The 19,991-nt window shown below is 39.7% G+C and overlaps 1 protein-coding gene across 1 annotated transcript in view; it reads right to left on the bottom strand.

Moving 5' to 3' along the window:
• Positions 1-19,034, bottom strand: part of LOC127349517 (inactive ubiquitin carboxyl-terminal hydrolase 54-like) — a 57,696-nt gene extending 38,662 nt beyond the window's left edge. Inside the window, 2 exon segments of the mRNA XM_051375333.1 lie at positions 4,779-5,734; positions 18,925-19,034. Of these exon segments, the coding sequence (XP_051231293.1) occupies positions 4,779-4,985 (207 nt within the window). The 5' untranslated portion in view covers positions 4,986-5,734; positions 18,925-19,034.
• Positions 19,035-19,991: the final 957 nt, after the last annotated feature.

The raw sequence follows: 19,991 nt of genomic DNA, 5'->3' as shown, positions 1-19,991 counted from the left end.
AATGACGTGAATCAGAATGTCAGATTGGTACTGCAGACGTTGCTGCGGATGTTTTCCTTAGAAAGTTGGAGGGAGGATGAGGAGGATGAAGGTGTGTGAACAGCTGATCTGAAGGCCTCAGCTGCTTGTTATCGCGATGTTCTTCCTCTTCACTTTTTCTTCGTCACATGTCGGAGTTGCTGAGTCTCTCACAGCTTGACGACTCCTCGGGTCGCCTGCCACGGTGCCTCCATTTCGCCCAGCTCAGCTGCCGGCAGCCTAACGATCCTTCTGATCACTTTGGGTTGACGTTAGGCAGCAGTGACGAGTCGAGAAGGACGGACGGAGGGCAGAAGGGCTGCTGGAGGGGGTCAGCTTGGTAAAGTTTTATAGTTGGCCGGTGCAGAGGAGTCATGAGGAAGTCTGTGTGTTCATGGTGTACTGGGCTCAGGGGGGGTTCGGATCTTGCAGGGCAGCAAACTAATACCCGAGGCTCAGTAGAATTAGAGTCACACAGCGTATGTGTAGCAGAGTAAATTATGTAAAAGATCCTAAAATGACTGTGTGAAGTATTTTGAAGGGTACAGGTTACAAAATGTATACTTAAAGCTTTTCCAAATATGTTTCCAGTATATTTTGACTGGGGTGAGAATAAGTTTCAGACATACCTCAGACATCTATCCACAAAAGGAAGTATTCTGTATTTTAACAAGAGGTTTAAAACCATATTACTACTCTATTTAAAACAATTACTTGGCAGAAAATCAAATTAAAAAAAATGAGAAAAATAATCAAATATGCCTAAGTACCTTTTATTTGTCAACTATATAATTCAAAATGTAATAAGAAATAGGTCTTTCCATGTGGTAATTTTATATAAACTACTTATTTATTGAGTTTACAGAAAATGTCCTATACTGTAATATATATTGTTGATATGAAATTACCTAAATCGGAATATGAGATCTTTATCATTTTGTACAGCCTTAATTGACTGAAAACTAATCAGCTAGTTATATAATTGATTTTCAAGCAAACCTGCCAAACATTTGCTGGTTTAAGCTTTTAAAATGTGAGGTTTTATTTATTTTTTCTATTTTAACTGAATCTCTTTGGGTTTTGGACTGTTGGCCAGACTAAAGCAGACATCTGAATATGTCACCTGAGACCCTGGGAAATTCTTACAGCCATTGGTCACTACTTTAATTAAATCAGGAAATCAAGAAAATATGGTACTAATAATAATAAATTGTAGATGAATCAATAACGTAAATTATTGTTAGATGCAGTCCTAAAGAAGTTTAGTAATTGTTTTATTTTACAATCTTTACGTTTTGCAAGAGTTTTTTGACTGGACCTTTACTGAAAATCTTTGCATGTGCTTCACTGTTTACTTTCTCTGTTTCTGCTTTATTTGTGACAAATTTAAACAAATATAAAGTTGATATTATTGCATCCGTTAATGAGAATGGAATGTTTGTAGCTGCAACACTAGAGTGTACTGTTGTGACCATATTGGCTAGAGGGCAGTCTTTAGTGACGGTTCACACACAGAGCATTAACCCAAGCAAAAAGGGATACTAATTATTACTAATTAATTTATGTGTAATTTTTGATGTTACTACATATATAGTGCTATTAAGAGTGAATAAAACAGAATTATCCTTTCATATTTGAAAGTTTCAGGTGTTTTAAAGTTATAATGAATAGTCAATCCACACACACACACACACACACACACACACACACACACACACACACACACACACACACACACACACACACACACACACACACACACACACACACACACACACACACACACACACACACACACACACACACACACACACCTTAAGGATTACAACTTTAAACGGGCTAAATATCTGTTTGTGTCAGAGCCATGCAGCGGGCTACAACCAATGAGAGCAGACACAGGCTGTCTCCGGCATCACACAGGATGCAGCGAAGCAGGTAGTTACTTTAGTTACTACCTGGTAGTTTCTTTAGTTACTACCTGGTAGTTTATCTTAATGGATTATATTAATGCCAAATTGACAAGACAACTGTCGACATCTGACGCCTTTTAGCTTGTGTTTCTAGAGTTAGGTTTTTTTATGGACACGCTAGGAATTGTTCATACTTCATATTTCTTAAAAGGGAGTTTGGCACAGGGAGCTTAAGTTTAATTTAAAATTCTAATGTTTATTTTTTATTGTTTTGTCACCACTACAGAAACAAACACTCAGTAACTGCTAAAGTATGAGACGGTTATCTGCTGTAGACTGCTGTTAGTTATTAGTTTGATTAATGGTTGATAGTGTTCAATTGATTAATAACATGTGTATTTATTACTGACGCTGGATGATCAGGCTAAGTATCAGCTTATTGTACTCAGCTGTACTCTATGTTCAAATGGTTGCCCTCTGTGTCGGGTTTTAAACGACTTTCCTAATTAAACATGATGTCCTTGCTATTAATGGTGTTATTAATGACTCCTGATGACACATAGTTTGTAGACCAATACAGACTTGGGGATTACTCCTTTTCTCGTGTGTGACCCCCTGTTGCTGATCAGTCATATAGTGTGAAAACCACAACTTCAATACTCCCGAATAAAAGCTAGAAAGTTGACGAGCGATGACGAGCGATGACAACTTTGAAAGTCATGTAGAGTGACCGCGGCATGAAAGGCTTCTCTGATGACAGAAGACACGGTGATGTCCGTTAGCTTCACATGGTGTGCCGTGACCTCTGACCTGTGTGTAATGTTGCTGATCCAGGAGCTGCTGAGCTCACAGTAAGTCTTCAGTTAAACGATGTAATGAGTGTTTCCTCTTCAGCCCAGTCTGTCATTACAGCAGCCTGAACTGTTGGCCCCACCCTCCAGAGTTAATGAGTCTGCCTCCGTTTAAACGCACAACACCAATAATTACTGCTCTCACACACTCCATCCCTCACACTGTCTCAGCTCGTATTGTTGAGGCTGGCAGAGGCAGACAATACACCTCCCCACCTCCTCCTTAAAAAGCTGATGAGTCATAAATGAATGTAATGTGGAGTCTGGGAGGTGTTACAGGCTGATCAGCTCTGGGAGCTGCAGAGGCTCATTACAGGCTCACACAAATATGGAGGAGTTTATCAAACTGGTTGTTATGTGTGAGTGTGAGATGGATAGTGGAGTCATCTGTCTGTCTGACTGACTGCGGTGGACCTGGAAGTTAAAGAGCTTTATGAAGCTCCAGCCTTCTGTCAGTGTCATTGGATGCTTCCAGCCACAGTATAGCTGTGCAGTACAAGCACTTTGACATTGTTCACAATCAGGCCCTTTTACAGAGTGGGATTTTTAAAGGCCATAAAAGCACATTTAAGTCATGTCAGCAAACATCAACAAGCTTCTTCCCTCAGAGCAAGAACTGGTTTCCTGTACTGTAATAAAGTACTTTCACCCACCCACAACTCTGTTAAAAGGTCCAGTGTGTAACATATAGGAGGATCCATTAGCACAAACTGAATATTGAATGAGAATAAATAATGTTGTATTTTTGTTACCTTAGAATGATCGCACCAACACTTCCCCCACAGACACACACACATACCGGAGAGTTAGCCTCAGTGAGCCGTTTAGCAACACAACAGCTAGTTTTGTTACATCACAGGTACCACACAGAAACAAACAGCTGTGAATGTGCTTCTAGTGACTGTGAAAGCTCCAGCGCACTCTGTGTTTCCAGCATGGATACAGATATTCTGACATAAAGCTCAAAATTTAATTTTTTCCTGTCTCATAAATGTCCCACAAATGTCCTGGAAATCTACTTTCAACTGTCCCAGACTTAACAACTATTGTCCAAAATCTTTCCAATTCTACATAATAAATATAGTTTAATAACTCACATCTTTGACTTCACTGTCTCACTCTCGTCCAATTCTGTTAGTTGTTCCCTGCCCTTAAATCTGAATAAAACATTGAAATCCCCCTGGATGTTTTATTTGGCACCTGGTATATGGCGATGGATATTTACATACACACACACTTTGAACGTTATTATTATTGAGCCAAATAATCTATAACTCACTACAGAGACATTGCATATATTTACATATAAGCTACACTGATGGCTCCTGTCAGTGGGTGGGCTATATTAGGCAGCAAGTGAACATTTTGTCCTCAAGTTGATGTTGATGAATGGGCAGCATGAGGATTTGAGCGACTTTGACAAGGGCCAAATGTCAAAGGTCTCTCACGCATTATTTAAATTTGCTGAGAGGGATGGAGCTAGCAGAATTAAGAGGTGCACTTACAATTTGAACAATTAACTGATCGATAAAATAATTTCCAATTGATTTTCTGTTTATTTTTGTTGTTTATTATTAATTGTTTAGACAATAAGCTGAATATCTTTAGATAGTTTTGGAAAGAAGACATCTGAGGACGTCACCTAGGGCTCCAGGGAACCTGATGGTGTTGTAGCTCAAAAGATTCATCAATGAATCTGGAAAATATCAGCAGATTAATACTGAATATGACTCATTCACTAAAATTTTCCTTTCATGTCTTCATGTGCTTTTCCTAAGTGGAGATTCTGAAGACTGAACTTCAGAGGTTTGTAAACCACTCAGTGTGTCTCTCAACACCGGTCTCACAAGAAGGGTCAAAGGTCAGAGAAAAAGGTTGTGTGTGTGAAAGAGCGAAGTCGAAAAAGTAAGAAATGACAAAGAGTGTGTGTGTGTGTGTGTGTGTGTGTGTGTGTGTGTGTGGTGTGTGTGTGTGTGTGTGTGTGTGTGTGTGTGTGTACCTGCAGGGCGCTGTTCAGGAAGCAGCTGTTCTGTCCTGGCTCGTTGCTCAGCCCTTTACTGGGAGCAATGGACGTCATAGTGCGAGGCGTCAAGATTCCCTGCATCCCACCACCAACACCGCCGCCACCACCACCACCGCCACCGGCAACGTTTCCACCGCCTCCTCCACCACTGCCTGACGCAAAGTAGTTCCTCTTCCACGACATTTCCCACTCTCTCTCTTTTTCTCTCTCTCCTGGGTTGTCTCTCGCTCCCTGCAGGAGTCAACTTCCTGTCGTCCGTTCTCCTATCGAAGGAGACAGAGCCATGTCCTCAGGCAGAGAGGAGGATGAAAGTCAGAGTGTGATGAAAACTCAAAAAAATGGATGGAAAAAAATTAAATGCTGCGCCAAAATTAAAAAAAGTTCCAGATAAATTCCGTGAGTAAATAAATTCTAACGTTTAAAGTCTAAACTTTAACTTGAACTAACCTTCTGCAATTTTAAATTCCACGTTGCAATAAAACATTTGTTTTTAATGCGAGGATATCCAGAAGTTCTGTATCCTAGGTTTTAGCACCAGAAATTCCAAACATTGTATGTCCTTTGTTGTTAATTCAGGAGATTAGAAAAGTACTGTATCCTCTGTGTGAAATTTCAGTGGTTCATTGTTCTCAATTTTACATTCACCAGGTTCTGTATTCAATACTTTTAATTCAACAGTCCAATGAATAAACCTGATTTTTATTCTGTATTTCAAGGAATTTCAAAAGGGTTCTCTGCTTTATAGTCCAAGACTTTCAAGGACTCATCTCTCTCCGTACGCGCATGCTGCAGGTGCGACGACCTTTGCCCTCCATTCACACGTCAACACGTGCAGTTGAGCCGTGTCTGCACCTCATGCTCGTCTTCGTCATCACCATAGCCAGAACCAACGGTAGAGGTCCAGGTCAGAGGTCACAGCAGCGAGGACGGATCTGCAGAAGAAGGACAAAGAGTTTGAGTGGCTTCTTCACACACACTCACAGGGCTTCTTCACTGTTCGCCAAAGTCAATTTATAATTTTTTAAGACTTTTTTTTAAATATCACACAGAATTAACCAGGCCTTTATTTCTAATATCTGATCTGCTCCTGTTTTAATTTACTGTCAACATAGTCAACCCTCCTCCATATTTACCTGTTGTCTTGATAAATTTGGTATAATTTCAGCACTAATTCCATCCGTATAACAGACACATCATACTTACTGCTGAAAACACTTACTTTGTAACACAAATACTGTTTTCATTTACTATTTGACTACAGTAGCTTCCTCTCAGTGTAACTTATTACTGCAATCTTACCAGAGGCTTAAAAGGGCATAATCCATCCCATCCTGGAAGACTTATTATTTGAAACATCTGTTGGGATGGAATAGGATAATATATGATATTATGGCATAATGCAATAAAAACACACTCTATTGGTTTCCTGATTTATTTTGAATTGCCACAGGGGGGAGTCACATCTTTCCAGTCATTCCAAAATCCTAAGCCTGTCACCATGGCTGAAGGCTCGGCTTGTCCGTTGGATCCCCACAAAACCAAGTCAAACTGGATGTGTGGAAATACTCGGATACCAAAGTAAAGAATGACAAAATGTAATATAAAGTGACTCCAATGTTTTTTGCCATGACATTTTTAAATCGTCCCATGCCTAGCAGGAAGTGCTGAGTTTCACTGACGAAAGCTCAAAAAACTGCAAGGCAGAGGTGACTGTAAGTGGTTATTGAGTTACACCAGACTTTGGGTTAAAAACTATTGATCCCTCCATAAAAAGGCAATCAGAAGTATTTTCTGTGGCCACGATGAAAGAGCTTTGGATCTCTACCTGGGATAAAATTTATCTCATAACTAAAAACAAAGCAGTTCAATAATCAGCCTGCTTGTTTTATATTGCTGATTAAAGATGTGAAAGTAAAGAAATGAAAAACAGGAAATTAAATGTGAAGGAACTCTGTGATGCAGACAGACAGGAGCAGAAACCCAACATTACCCAGTAACGAGCAGGACCTGTAATAACTGGATTTAAGGCTGTTAAATCTCTTCTAAGACCTTATGTTGAGATAATTTAAGGCCTCTGCAGACTGTGTAATGACTCGAGGAAAGCCTCCTGTTTTCTCGCTGCCAAAGCACTCAGGGCTATTTTTTGATACAAAACACAAATTAAATGTAAAAACACAGACAGACGGACTGTAAAAGGACAATAAAACAAATCTATAAAGCACAGTCTGTCAGAGCTACAGAGGAAGAATCTGTATGACTGCTCAAGAGTCAACAACAAAAAACTGCCCATGAAAGAGATCAGAGCAGGACATCTTTTAAAATGGATAAAATATCTATGGCTACAGCAGTTATTGTCAAATGTATTGTTTATACAACTGACCATCCAAAACCAAAAGAGATTCAATTTATCATCACAGAATCAGAAAATTCTGAGAAGCTGGACCCAGAGAAGCTCTGGCATTTATCAACTGCTCAACCTTCCAGACAGTAATGTCTGTTTTTGGATAATTCTGATAAATATCTGATAAATCCAAGTAGTCCATCAAACTGATAAAAAAGATAAAGCAGTGTCCCATGGTGCACATCGAATCCTCCTCAGACTTTATTCTGGGTATTTTGCCAACTTGGAACTGCTAAATGTTCCCAAACATTATGTACAGTTTAATGAGCTGATCAATCTCAATCATTTGGATCGGCTGCAAATGTCTCTGCACTAAAATTTGGTGTCCCTTGCATGGCCCGACTAGATATTAGGTCACTGAGGTCTGGACCTTGGTAATTATTTCCTAAAGAGAAAATCTGAATATTAAAAAAAATAATGTTGCTCTATAACTGTACAATTAGGAGTTGAAAATGTCTGCTGCTATCCTTTAGGTATCTGCCTGGCAGCTGAACAGCTCTGTGTGCCTAACTTGTTATATTATGTGACATACCTGTACATATAACAAGCTGCACACCTCCAACCAGTGCAGTAAACAGATAAATCCAGCCAGTGTAGACTGTGGATTAGAGCTTTGATCGGGCCCGACCCTACCCGAACCCGTGCACGCTGTGTCCGAGCCCGGCCCATTAACTGTAATTATGAGCCCGATTTAAACCCGACAATTTTTTAATATGTGGGCCGTAATATCTGACGTTCTCAACTACAATTCCGAGTTGTTTGAACTACAGAAATCTGTTTAGAATAATCTTAATGAATAATGCAACAAGGACGAAGCATGTAAACTGTGTTGTTTGTTTATTCATAATGGAATCGATCGGCAGGCAGGCCCGGCCCGGTGTGATGCGTGCGAGTGGAGGAGACGCTGCGCATGACACGTGTTGCACTTAGTAACTTTGTAGCCTAACTTGTGCAACTTTGTACACATTTGTTATTTAGGCCAACTTTGCTAAAAAATATATATAATATTTCTGATTATGCCATAGCTTTCTCCCCACCCAATTAGGATAGTGGCGGCACATATCGGCCCAACCCGGCCCGCGGGTTTTAGGTGGTATTATTGTTGGTATGTACTTGTTCTAAAAGTTTAAAGTCAAATCAAAAAGAAAGAATAACCAGTTGAGTAAATGCTGAACTAAACAAAAAAAAAAAGAAGGTACTTCAGCTACTATGTGTGCCTCAGAACATGTGTGTGTGCTCTAAGATGATCATGGGCGTGTCACTGCATGGAGCACTTGTTTACTACAGGAGGGTTTAGCTGAACACACACACACACACACACACACACACACACACACACACACACACACACACACACACACACACACACACACACACACACACACACACACACTTTAGCTGACGTTCATCATTCATCAGAGTGTGACTCCAACTGGGATTTTGCCTCATTTTAGCTCCACTTAAATAAATTAGTATGTTCATAAATGAATCAACAGACTCCAGGAGTAAGGTAATGACAGGGAGACGCGTGTGTGTGTGTGTGTGTGTTACGGAGAGGTAAACTGCCGGTCAGAGCAGAGGGAGGTGAGGAGGGATTAGCCTGATCAGACTCTGTCTGTCTGCACAGGATTAGACTGTCTGTGTGTGTGTGTGTGTGTGTGTGTGTGTGTGTGTGTGTGTGTGTGTGTGTGTGTGTGTGTGTGTGTGTGTAGGTGGTAAACGCCACACTGCTCACAGAAGAGGAGTCGTCTGATCTCTGATCTCTCTGGGTTTTAATGTGTTAAGTGTGTTTGTTGTTTGTCAACAACAACAAAAACAGCAACAACAACTACAGGAAGCCCAACCAGTACTTCCTCAAAGGACGCCGACTGGTCCGGTACCACTGTACAAGCCACAAACGCATAGATCAAAGCCTGGAAAGATGGATTCTCACGTCTCATCTATGTTGGTCTTACAGAAAATCTAGCCAGATAACTTTTCCAACACCTACTCTAAATACAACCAAATATACATGTATACAAAACAGAAAACCAGTGGCACCCAAAATCATAAATGATATTTTCAAACTCGCCCTAAATTTCTCAAATGAGGCTTTCTGGAGAGCTCATCTCTACAGATCAAGAGATGGTCATGAACACATCAATCAGTGCACATTCGATGACGAGATGCCAGTCAGGTTTGACGGCTGTTGGAGAGCATTTGAGCTGTTAGTTTACTGTTGGTGGGATAACAGTGAAAATATCGTCTTTACAGCTTTGAGAAAAGCTGTGAGAGAAGCTTAATGGAGACAAAACGTCTTGATGACATTTATGAAGCATGGAGAAGCAGTTTCCAGCCGCTATCACATCACAGCAGTAAGGAGAAAAACCAACGATTACAGCTTTTTATATCCTACAGAAACACATTAGGGTCCCAAGGTCGAATCAACACCAGTGAAATGTTAATTAAAAAGGGAAAGAAGTGTAAAATTAAGAATAAGTGAGAGGCAGTTCGGAGCTTATGGACCCTGTAGGATTAGAGAAACGGACCTTGAGAAAACCTTGGTGACATTCACACTAAATAACTACGATGAGCATAAAGCACACAAACATGGCTGAACTGTTAATAAGCTTAAAATCTGTATTCTTGTTGGATCTCAACTGTTCAGGAAAGGAGAGAAGAAGCCTGTTTTAGTAAGACTGAAATTGTCCACGTTTGGAGCAATCTGGCTGCCCAATAAAACAGAGGCGAATGGAAACCATGTTAAATAACAAGCAAATTTGACATTCTGTGTTTCTCACTTTCACACAACTCACTGTGTGAATCTTTGAGCTCCAAAAATCATAAAGTACATTTCCTTTATTTGCAAAGAACTTTCATTTTGTGTTAAATCTGTTGGCCCCTGTGGACAAAACCGGTAGTGTTTCTACTGCCTCATTTCATTGATTTCAAGGAGAATCCGACCTATTGGAGGGCATGAAGAATAACTATGTAGAGACAGTCAATCTTCTCGCTGTCGGTATTGTTTGTTTATGTAGGTTATATAAATGCATCTGTAGTACAGCTCCATAGCACTGCTAGGAGTTCAAAAACTCTAAGTTGTGGAAATTTTGATTTCTCTAGCTGTAATGACAAATGTCGCTGTTGATGAGTCATCATTTCTGTGAGTTAGCAAGTCAGTCTGGTCCTCCGGGATTCAGAGCTGTAAACCAGCCTCTCCTGTCAGTCTGCATATGATGCTAACATTAGCTGTGTGGAGTTTAACAGTTTCATTAGTAGTAATCACTCTGATGTAAAACCGCTCTGATAAAAACGTGCCAACTACGCAGCTGTTATCAATAACATCACTTTGGATGTTATAATTATATTTGAATATTACTGAGTAATTTCAAGTACAACAGTAACATACAATTAAGCATTTAGTCTATAAAATGTAAATTTAAAAGAAATTTTTTTAAAAAAGCAGAAAATAGTGGAAAATGCTTATCACAGGTGTCCGGAAACCAAAGTTGACGTTGTCAAATGTCTTGTTTTGTCCGGCCAACAGTCCAAAACCTTAAAGCTGCAGTGTGAAACTTTTGTCTCTCCCTCTGGCACAAATCACACAAATCCACAACGTTGTATTATACGATCAGTGCTCAACAGAAAACCCACAGTTCAACAATTAGTGAGTCCTTATCGGAACTAAAGACTCTTCTCTGGGATCCAAGGAAGCAAACAAAAATCAGTTTGAGACATACAACCACTGGCCAACAAAACTAACAACTCTGGAGTTACAGAGTGAGTCCTCTGGTAGTCCGCGAGTGTGTTGCTCCAGCTCCAGGGAATGGCTGACCTGGCAGCCTGGTGGTTTGATGGTGGCTCCATGGGGTAATTAGACGATGGAGTTGGAGAATAATACGATTCTTTAGAACTAGTGAACTATGTTCACTGACTTTTTGGCTGGTTGCCAGGGCCAACCCCAAGCTAATCAACAGTCACTCTCAGGACGGACTGGGCCTCTTTACTGCAAAATCAGGGTTCCCGCTCTTTTTAAGAAATCATTCATCATCATAACGACATTTTCTTGACAATTCAGGACAGCTCTTGCTCACAATCAGGGACATAACTTACCAGTTAGTCTGAGTTAGTTTGCAGATTTGTTTGCAGATTATGGCGTACTCTCCAGTGAATTGACTACATTGTACTACAATTGTCCTCTAACCATAACATGACCTTGGCCACAGCCCATAATAACCACTTCGAAATAAGTAGGATTTATTTTATTTAACAGAAGATTAATCTTCTCACCTATTAGCCTATTAAAATCAAATATGAAGTTTTTGTTATGCATACAATTAACATTGCCGTGGATGTATTTACAACAAATTTTCCAATGGGCTTTCTTGACTAGTCTGCTCGCAGCACCAGGAAAAATAGTCTCGATGGCAAAAAGATTGCTGAAAATTTGTTTATTTGTTTATCCTACCAACAGTCAAGTTTTAAACAAAATACGCAATCTGAGGCCTGTGAGAGAATTACCTGGTGGTGATGGGCTTAAACAGAATTGTTTAAACTCACTTGGCTTGAATACTCATTTATATGTATATAAAATTAGTGCTGTCAAACGATTAAAATATTTAATCGCGATTAATCACATTACTGTCATAGTTAACTCGCAATTAATCACACATTTTTATCTATTCTAAATGTCCCTTGATTTCTTTTTGTCCCATTATTTATTCTCATTTTAATGCTCTTATCAACATGGAAAAGTGGATCGGCTTGCTTTGTGCAAATGTTGATTTTATTGAAAAATCATCCATTGTCGCCTGGCTTTGACGAAGGGGCGGAGAATTCACATCAGTTGTGTGCTTGGCCATCAAGTGATATTTCAGACTGGACGTGCTGCGATGATAGCTCAGTTCACAATGACAAAACACACAGATCACTTTGGTCTTGTCAATGGAACCATTTGGCAACTTTTTAAAAGTAAACTTTCCATTCAGAATATTATTGGCATCCACTTCGGCGTCTCGTGCTCGCCATCCACTCAAAACGTAACGTCTACTACTCTTAAACAAGTGTGTGCGGCATGCCCGTTGTTTTGTTTCCGGTCTAGCTAGATCTGGTGTGGTGTTGTAGTTTTTCTAATGTTACTAGTTGTTGCAACAGCATGTGAAAAAAACTACAAAGTGTGCTAGGCGTTAATCTCGCAATAAAAAAAATTGACGCCATTAAAATGAGTTTGCGTTAACGCCATTAATAAACGCGTTTAACTGACAGCACTATATAAAATATAAAAGAAAAGCTGAAAATCTGAACAAATGATAAAATAACATTACAAGCAAGGTAATATTTGGCATTTGTGCCAATGACAAACAAAAAATCATTCATCAAAATAGATTTTTTTTCCTGTGGATTGACTAATCGATTCATTCATGATTAATTGTTGCAGCTCTACTGGTCAGTGCTCCCTGGTTAACAAACAATGTAATGGTCACAATGTACCTCAGACTTAGTTTGGTATTTGTATACTGCAGTTGTCACATATGGATAGACACAACTATACGAACATATCCGCAATATGATAAAACCTGCTGATTTCTCGGTCAAACTCTGATGTAAACATCCCTTTTATACCAATACATCAGGATCAAGGCTGCAACCGTGTGCAGAGACAACAGCTTTCCATCTGAACATTTGAATCTGACAGAAAACGTCTTGACACAGGACTTAAAGCTGTTCCAAAGCCCTCAACATCACACATGACAAATGAAGGAAAGTAGAGATTGAAATGAGACCCAGGTGACGTCTGTGTACCTGGACTGCAGACTAACCAATCAGAGAGCCAGGATTAGTTCAGCTGGTTAGAGGTCATTTCCTCTCCTGGTGAGCACTGAGGCTGATTGATTTGGTGTAAAATTGGTTATATAACAAAACGGCAGTCTGTCGCAGAGGCTTTACAGCCAACACACACACACACACACACACACACACACACACACACACACACACACACACACACACACACACACACACACACACACACACACACACACACACACACACACACACACACACACACACACACACACACACACACAGCTATAATCACCTCTAATTCGCCAGGCTGGCTCAGTGCCGGCTCCATGCAGCCACTCTGCAGGGCTGCCAGGAGAGCTGCCAGGAGACTGGGTACTACTGGGAACACTGGGAACACTGGGATGAAGCCAAGCGGGACAGAGACATGTAGAGGCAGAGATAAAGGGTCTGGCAGCAGACAGACAGACAGTGTATTGATTTGACAGTCTGGCTGTCAGGTGAGCTCACAGCTGCCAGACTTCATTGGTTTCAGACTCATTTTCACCAACCTACTGTTTGGATTCACGGTTTCTCATCAGTGAAATTAAGTAAACACACTGAGGCCAGACTCCACATTCATGACAGCAGCTCTACCATTGATGGACTTTCTCACACTCACAATAAACATTTCACAGAAGGAAAGTCAGATGTTCCTGTTCCACAATTACGCCATTATGCTTGCTCAATGTGTTGGCTTACTGAACATTCCTTCATTATTATATGGGTTATTTTTCACATCTTTATTCAACAGCAATAGAGCACTGCAGGGATGAGATATTTTTGTAGTCCAATCCGGAAGTTAGTATCGCCCTGGATCCTTCTACAAAAAACAAATGAGATTTTTCCATTGGATTTTTGGATGGTTTAAAAAAACAAAAAAAGCTCTGTGACAAATGAAATGTATTATGACACGTTTTGTTCAGCAAGATAATCTTTGTAAAACCACTTTTATGATTTTTTTTAGCATAAATGAAAATCACCAGAGAAAAGGAACCAACATTAGCCTACAAACTATACCACAGTTGCAGGACTTCAAAGTCACCACCACTACACCTCCAACTTGTAATTAAAATGACCAGTGTGTAGGATTTAGTGGCAGCTAGCGGTGAATTTGCACACTGCAACCAACTGAACACAGTTTGCGTCCATATTTGACCACCTGGGAATGAGAATGGGCTATGAAGTGTGTAGGAGAAACTACAGTAGGCGCGTAAAACATTCTATCCAAGTCACTGTTTGGTTTTGTCCATTTTGGGCTACTAAAAAATACGAGACCTGGAATTAAGTCATTTCTAGGGCATATATATATATATATATATATATATATATATATATAAAAACAGGGACAATTTTACTGCACAACGACTACTTTAAGTAAATTTAGTTACAATACTTACAAGGGATGACCTGGTTCTCGTGGTCGTTGCCAACAGAATAACTAATAACTAGGATAATTTCACATTTTTGTATTTTAAAAATACAGGCTAAGATGCAGTGAGCAAACATGGATGATTTAATATCCCATAGCTCTGACCGAACCAGTTCTGACATCACTATTGTTGTTGTAACAAAAACAATCTAGTTCATCAAAAAACTTCTAACATACTTTGGCTTGCATAGAAGATAAAGCCTATTAAATGTTTTGCATGAGAATCCCAAATAAGTTATTATTAAAAGGACCAATAATTCATCAGTTTAATTTATCGGTTGGTTGAGAGGAAAGATGCTCACAATGTTAACTTTCTGAACCGTCTCTGTGTAATATATTTGTGGGAGTGGGAGAAATCTTGCTCTACTGTTAATGTCCACTTCCGAAATCAAACCAAACCTGGCATTGTAGGTAATTCATTTTGGAAGGGGCATTACGGACAAAATAGTTGTTGATGTTTCTATCGTTCGAGTAACTGATTCATCAGCTAATCACGTCAGCTCCCTTACATTATCCGCTGTACAGCCTCCGGTGAACATCAGTTTATTCCAACATCAATATCTCTAAAAATGAAATGTGTGAGACAGTGGGAGAAAACACTCAATATTATGAGGTGACAGTGGATGATTCCCGAAAGAGAAGGTGGAGGAGGATGAAGATGGCGGATGAAGAGAAGAGGAAAATTCAGTTTAGGAGAAAATTAGGTGATAATAAGGACGTCAGGAACTCTCTGCAGCCAGGACATGCACTAAAAGATAAAAACTTTATGTTTGAGGGTGTGTCGACTTAAGTTAAATCTGTGCATCTCAGTTTTTTCTATGAAACTCTGGAGAGAATCACTAAGTCAGATATTTTCTAAGAAGCTTTCTGGGCGCAGGAACTGACGCTGTTCTTGCTGCTGACCTCGTTGGCAGTAGGTCTGGGGGAAGATTTGGGGCCTAATGACTAAAAGGAGAGCTCATGAATATACAGCCATCCTTCAGAGCTGCAACAGCACCAAAATAACTCAGAGAATTTGGGAATGTGGAGCACTTCAATCACTTAATTCCACCCAGTGAAAAGAGGAATTAGCTTCTTGTCGTCTCCCTCTGAGACTCTCAGACAAGTCGATGTCTCAAGCTGCACTGTTTCAGTCAAGGACACTTCAGCTCTGGTCTGAACTCGGGGCTCAAAGCTGTGACTGTTAAGACAGTCTGGTGTTTCACACCAACAGGATGAACTCTGCTTCAGGCTGAAACTACAATGATTGGAGGCATAAGGAGAAAGCCTTCTTCTGATGAATCTTATGCTGAAGTAGAGACAGATTTAAGTGAGAAAAACCTCTCAAACATACTCACAACACCAAAACAGATGCAGCAAACCTTGAAGAACTGCCCTTTCACTTAAGCCCTGGTTAGTGCTAAGTTATTCAACACTTCAACCTTTGATTAGGAAATAAATAAATCACGCTCCAGTGCTCCATTGAACAGTGTCCACTGTACGGCTGCAGTTATATTTCTAATATAAAGTTGTTTTACCAACATTTTATTGGAATGTCACAAGCATGCTGAACACATTTGCAGCTCATTTAGATGTAGTAACAACAGTTACAGCATTTTTTAACTGATTGCTAAAGCCTGATCTGATCCTCTGTTTTATGTCAGCTGTAACACAGCTGTTTATACTTGCAAAGCAAAGCGAGTGCAGGACTCGGTATTGGCAGATACTCAATATTCAATATTCACTCAATATAAATTATCTGATCGAGATCAGGAGCAAAAAAACTTGATCGGGACATCCCTAGTGGTAGCAGATGCTTTAATATGACATTTTTCTTCATGATCACAAATTTTAAATGTCACAACATAGCTGCTGTCATTAATCTGAATTTCAGTTTATTTTTTTCAGACAAAGTCATTCACCATCATGAAACAGTGATTTGATTCACAGCACAGCAGCTTGGGAATGACCGCTGGTTAACACAGTGTTTATCAGCCATCCGCCGGGATCCAATGTCATACTCAAACGGAAACAGACAAATATGCCTTTAAGAACAACAATGTGCTGAATTCAGTTGCATTAGTAAGAGGAGACTGAAGGTTTAACCAGCCAACCATGAACGTTTAATTAATGTTGAGTCAATTTGCAACTAACTAAGGATTGTTAGTTTTCTGATAATCATGTGATCTATAAAACAATAGGAAACAGTGAAAAATGTCAATCATAATTTCCTTCAAACGGAGTGATTTTGTGTTCGACCAGCATCCGAACAGCTCAAAAGCCAAACATATTCAATTCACTATCACTATGATGTTTAGGGCCAGGCATCATTTTCAATACTGGTACCAATACCAGATCCTGAAAGATACTTTGATACCAAATTTCTAAAATCCATTTTTATCAAAAAGAATATGACATGACATATTACATGAAATTACTCATTTCAAAGCAAGAAGCTTTTCAAAAACCTGGGAGCAGCTCGAGAAACTGTTCTGTTTTTACTCTGCACACTTCACTCAATAACAGGACTAAAATGAAGAAACTGATCTGTACAGTACTGGACTATATAAAAATATAAATAACTGTCAAATATGACTCAACAGTATGGCAGCAATACGCCATTGTAGCACCTTGTCTGCCTAATGAAAAGAAGACAACAAAACAGAAAAGTAAACACCACAGAGCAAGCAGCAAAGTCTTTAGGAGCTCATTCAGACAGATTTAGCTAAACTCAGACTTATTTATGTAGAGACATTTAAAACCCGACAACTGAGATAACGACAACACATTTTAATAGCAGATATAAAAGCAAAGACTCACGGATCGGATGTCGTTATACAGATAAGACCAGGCATAAAGGGGCCTTGGTGAAACATGATACAAATCTTCATCACACAGTAACCGCCCTACAGACCTAAAGCATGCTCATGGGTGGAGCGACGCTGATTTCATTTCAGGATAGGAATTTTGAAGGTATCAAACCATTTCAAAAACTTCTCCCCCCTAAAATTCACAAACTTTTTCCAGTTTGTAAAAGACGCTGCGTTGTTTCTCCACCGTCACGTCCCCTGTTGTGAATGTATTGTTCTAATTTCCAGTCTCCCACATTCCACCAGTTGGGTGAATAAACAGTAAATCATCCAGGCTGGGAGGAGCTCCTCCTCCTGTTCTTTCAGCACATTATTTTCCCATGAATACTGCTGAATAATGTCCCTTTAATTTAAAACTCAGCGGCTGCACTCACAGTCACCCAACACACACTGCAAAACTCTACATTTCATTTCACACTGCATTCCCTGGATTCCACTGCACCACATCACTTCCAGCTAAACTTCCCTGAGAAGTGATGCATCACTGTGGAGAAGGTTCATTCATTTCAAAAGCAGGCGTCCATTACTGCGCCAGCTGCTTGACAACCAGACCCACAGGTTGCTTTACCCTATTTTAAAGCAACCTCTCTGCTGTTTGGTCATTCACACTCTAGATTACAGGATGATGATTCATGTTGAAACACTAGAACTAACAATTATTACTAACCAACAACGGGAGGCTTCAGGCTGCACACAGGAATGTCTGAGGGATTTTCTGGGAAATGAGCTCAACAAGTCATTTCATCAGTATCAAAGTGTAACTACCTGTATTTCTTTAGAAGTGACTTCATAAACTGAGATTAACTTGTGACAGAATTAGTGCCAAAAGCGGATTCCATCGCATCTTGCCCCGTTATACGTTCTCACTCTGCCACCTATCATCAAACCGAATTCCATTCTCAAATTTAATGATTATAAGTTTCTTAAGTTACATGCTAATGTAGACTGGCCGAGGAATATTCATCGGTTACTTTTCGAAATCCCCACGAACCCCTCTTCACAACGGCAGCAATTACATCCACCATAAAGTGGTAATTTAAGAAGAAAATACGTCACTTTCACTCCCGTTATGTCCTTCTTCCAAAACAGTGGTGAAGAAGACCAGGACCAAATACCAGCAGTAGAGTTTTAAAACAAACTATGACTGGAGTGTTGACTAGATGCTAAATGAATCAGAGCACACAAGGTCAAATAAGCTTATATGTTTTCATATGACTGCTTGCTGACAAGCAATGTGCCATTTAAAAGGCTGTTTTTTAAACGGAGTCCGGCGCAGGGCTCGCTCCACATACACGTAATGTTAAAACGCACCGTAGCTACATTACATCACTTCCAGCAAACTTCACGGAGAACAATGAGGACAAAACAGCATCACTAATCTGTTCTAACCGAATATTGTTTGTTCTGGCTCCGCTGAAACCACAAAAACACCGAATTCATCAGCACGTTAGCGTGTCGTCCACCACCGAGTCTGTCTGTAACCCGGTACCGACAACGTAGTATTAACGTAGCTAACGCCGGTGAATGAGAGTAACGGTTGCTACGTTCGAATTTACCGACATCATCAAAGCACAAACGCAGACAGAAAAACAGCAACATGGAGGTTTGAAAGGGGCTCACCTGTGACCTGTAAACCGGAGAAAAAGCAAAAATCTCTGCTGACCTGGAGCCAGTTTGTGCACAGCTCCGGAGAAGAGACAGTTATTGTGTTTAAAGCGGCAGAATGGAGGGGGAGGAGTCACTACCTGCAGCACTGTGTGTGTGTGTGTGTGTGTGTGTGTGTGTGTGTGTGTGTGTGTGTGTGTGTGTGTCCATGTCCTGTTATTGTGTTCAGTGTGGGAACAGAATTCCTTTATATTTAATATAAAATTAGGATGAATGTGAAGTAACTTTAAGTGGTGGAGGGAGTATTCAGATCCTACATTGTACTACATTGTAAAAATATTATGCTATAAAATACTAAAGTATGTAACTATAATCAGGAAAATGCACTTGAAGTATGAGAAGTAGGCTACAAAACGTCCCCTGTGACTGTCATACTATATAATATCATTAGACTATTATGATGCATTAATGTAAAAGCAGGATTTTATTGTTACTTGAGTCGGAGACTTGTATCGGACTACAGCAAATGATTATGGATTCATATGATTATTTTCTCCATAAATCCATTGATTAGTTTGTAAAAATTCTGAAAATAAAAGTGATAATAGTGAGGAATCCTGTCACAATTACCCTGAACCCAAAGAAACACCTTTACAATGCTCGTTTTCTCCAAACCTTAAAGTTAAATTCATTCACATTTGTGCAGCTGGAACCATAAAATGTTTTTAAATTGACTAATCTTTTTCATGTGTTCTGTGTGGAAAAACAACTGTAAAGTGACTAAAGCTGTCAGATAAATGTAGGAGAGTAAAACGTAGCTCAGTTTTACACTTTTTTTCCCATCTTTCCTTTCTGTAAAACAATTGTAAACGAGACAGAGTTGATGTGATAATTGTACACATAGATGCTTTTATCGTGCTGCTTTTCTGAATTTGGGGTTACTGGCTTACTTTAAACTGTTTGGTTGTTTTGAGCCCAAAACAGACTCACATTGTAAAGATTAAACACAAATGTTTGTTACATGTACAGTTCCTTTGTGTATATCAACCGTAATACCTAGGAAACCAACATGCAAAGCAGAC

Source organism: Dicentrarchus labrax, unplaced genomic scaffold (assembly GCF_905237075.1).
Source record: "Dicentrarchus labrax unplaced genomic scaffold, dlabrax2021, whole genome shotgun sequence".
Taxonomy (NCBI): Eukaryota; Metazoa; Chordata; class Actinopteri; family Moronidae; genus Dicentrarchus; species Dicentrarchus labrax.
Note: the sequence above shows the minus strand (reverse complement) of the source record. Positions and strands in the feature narration are given on the sequence as shown.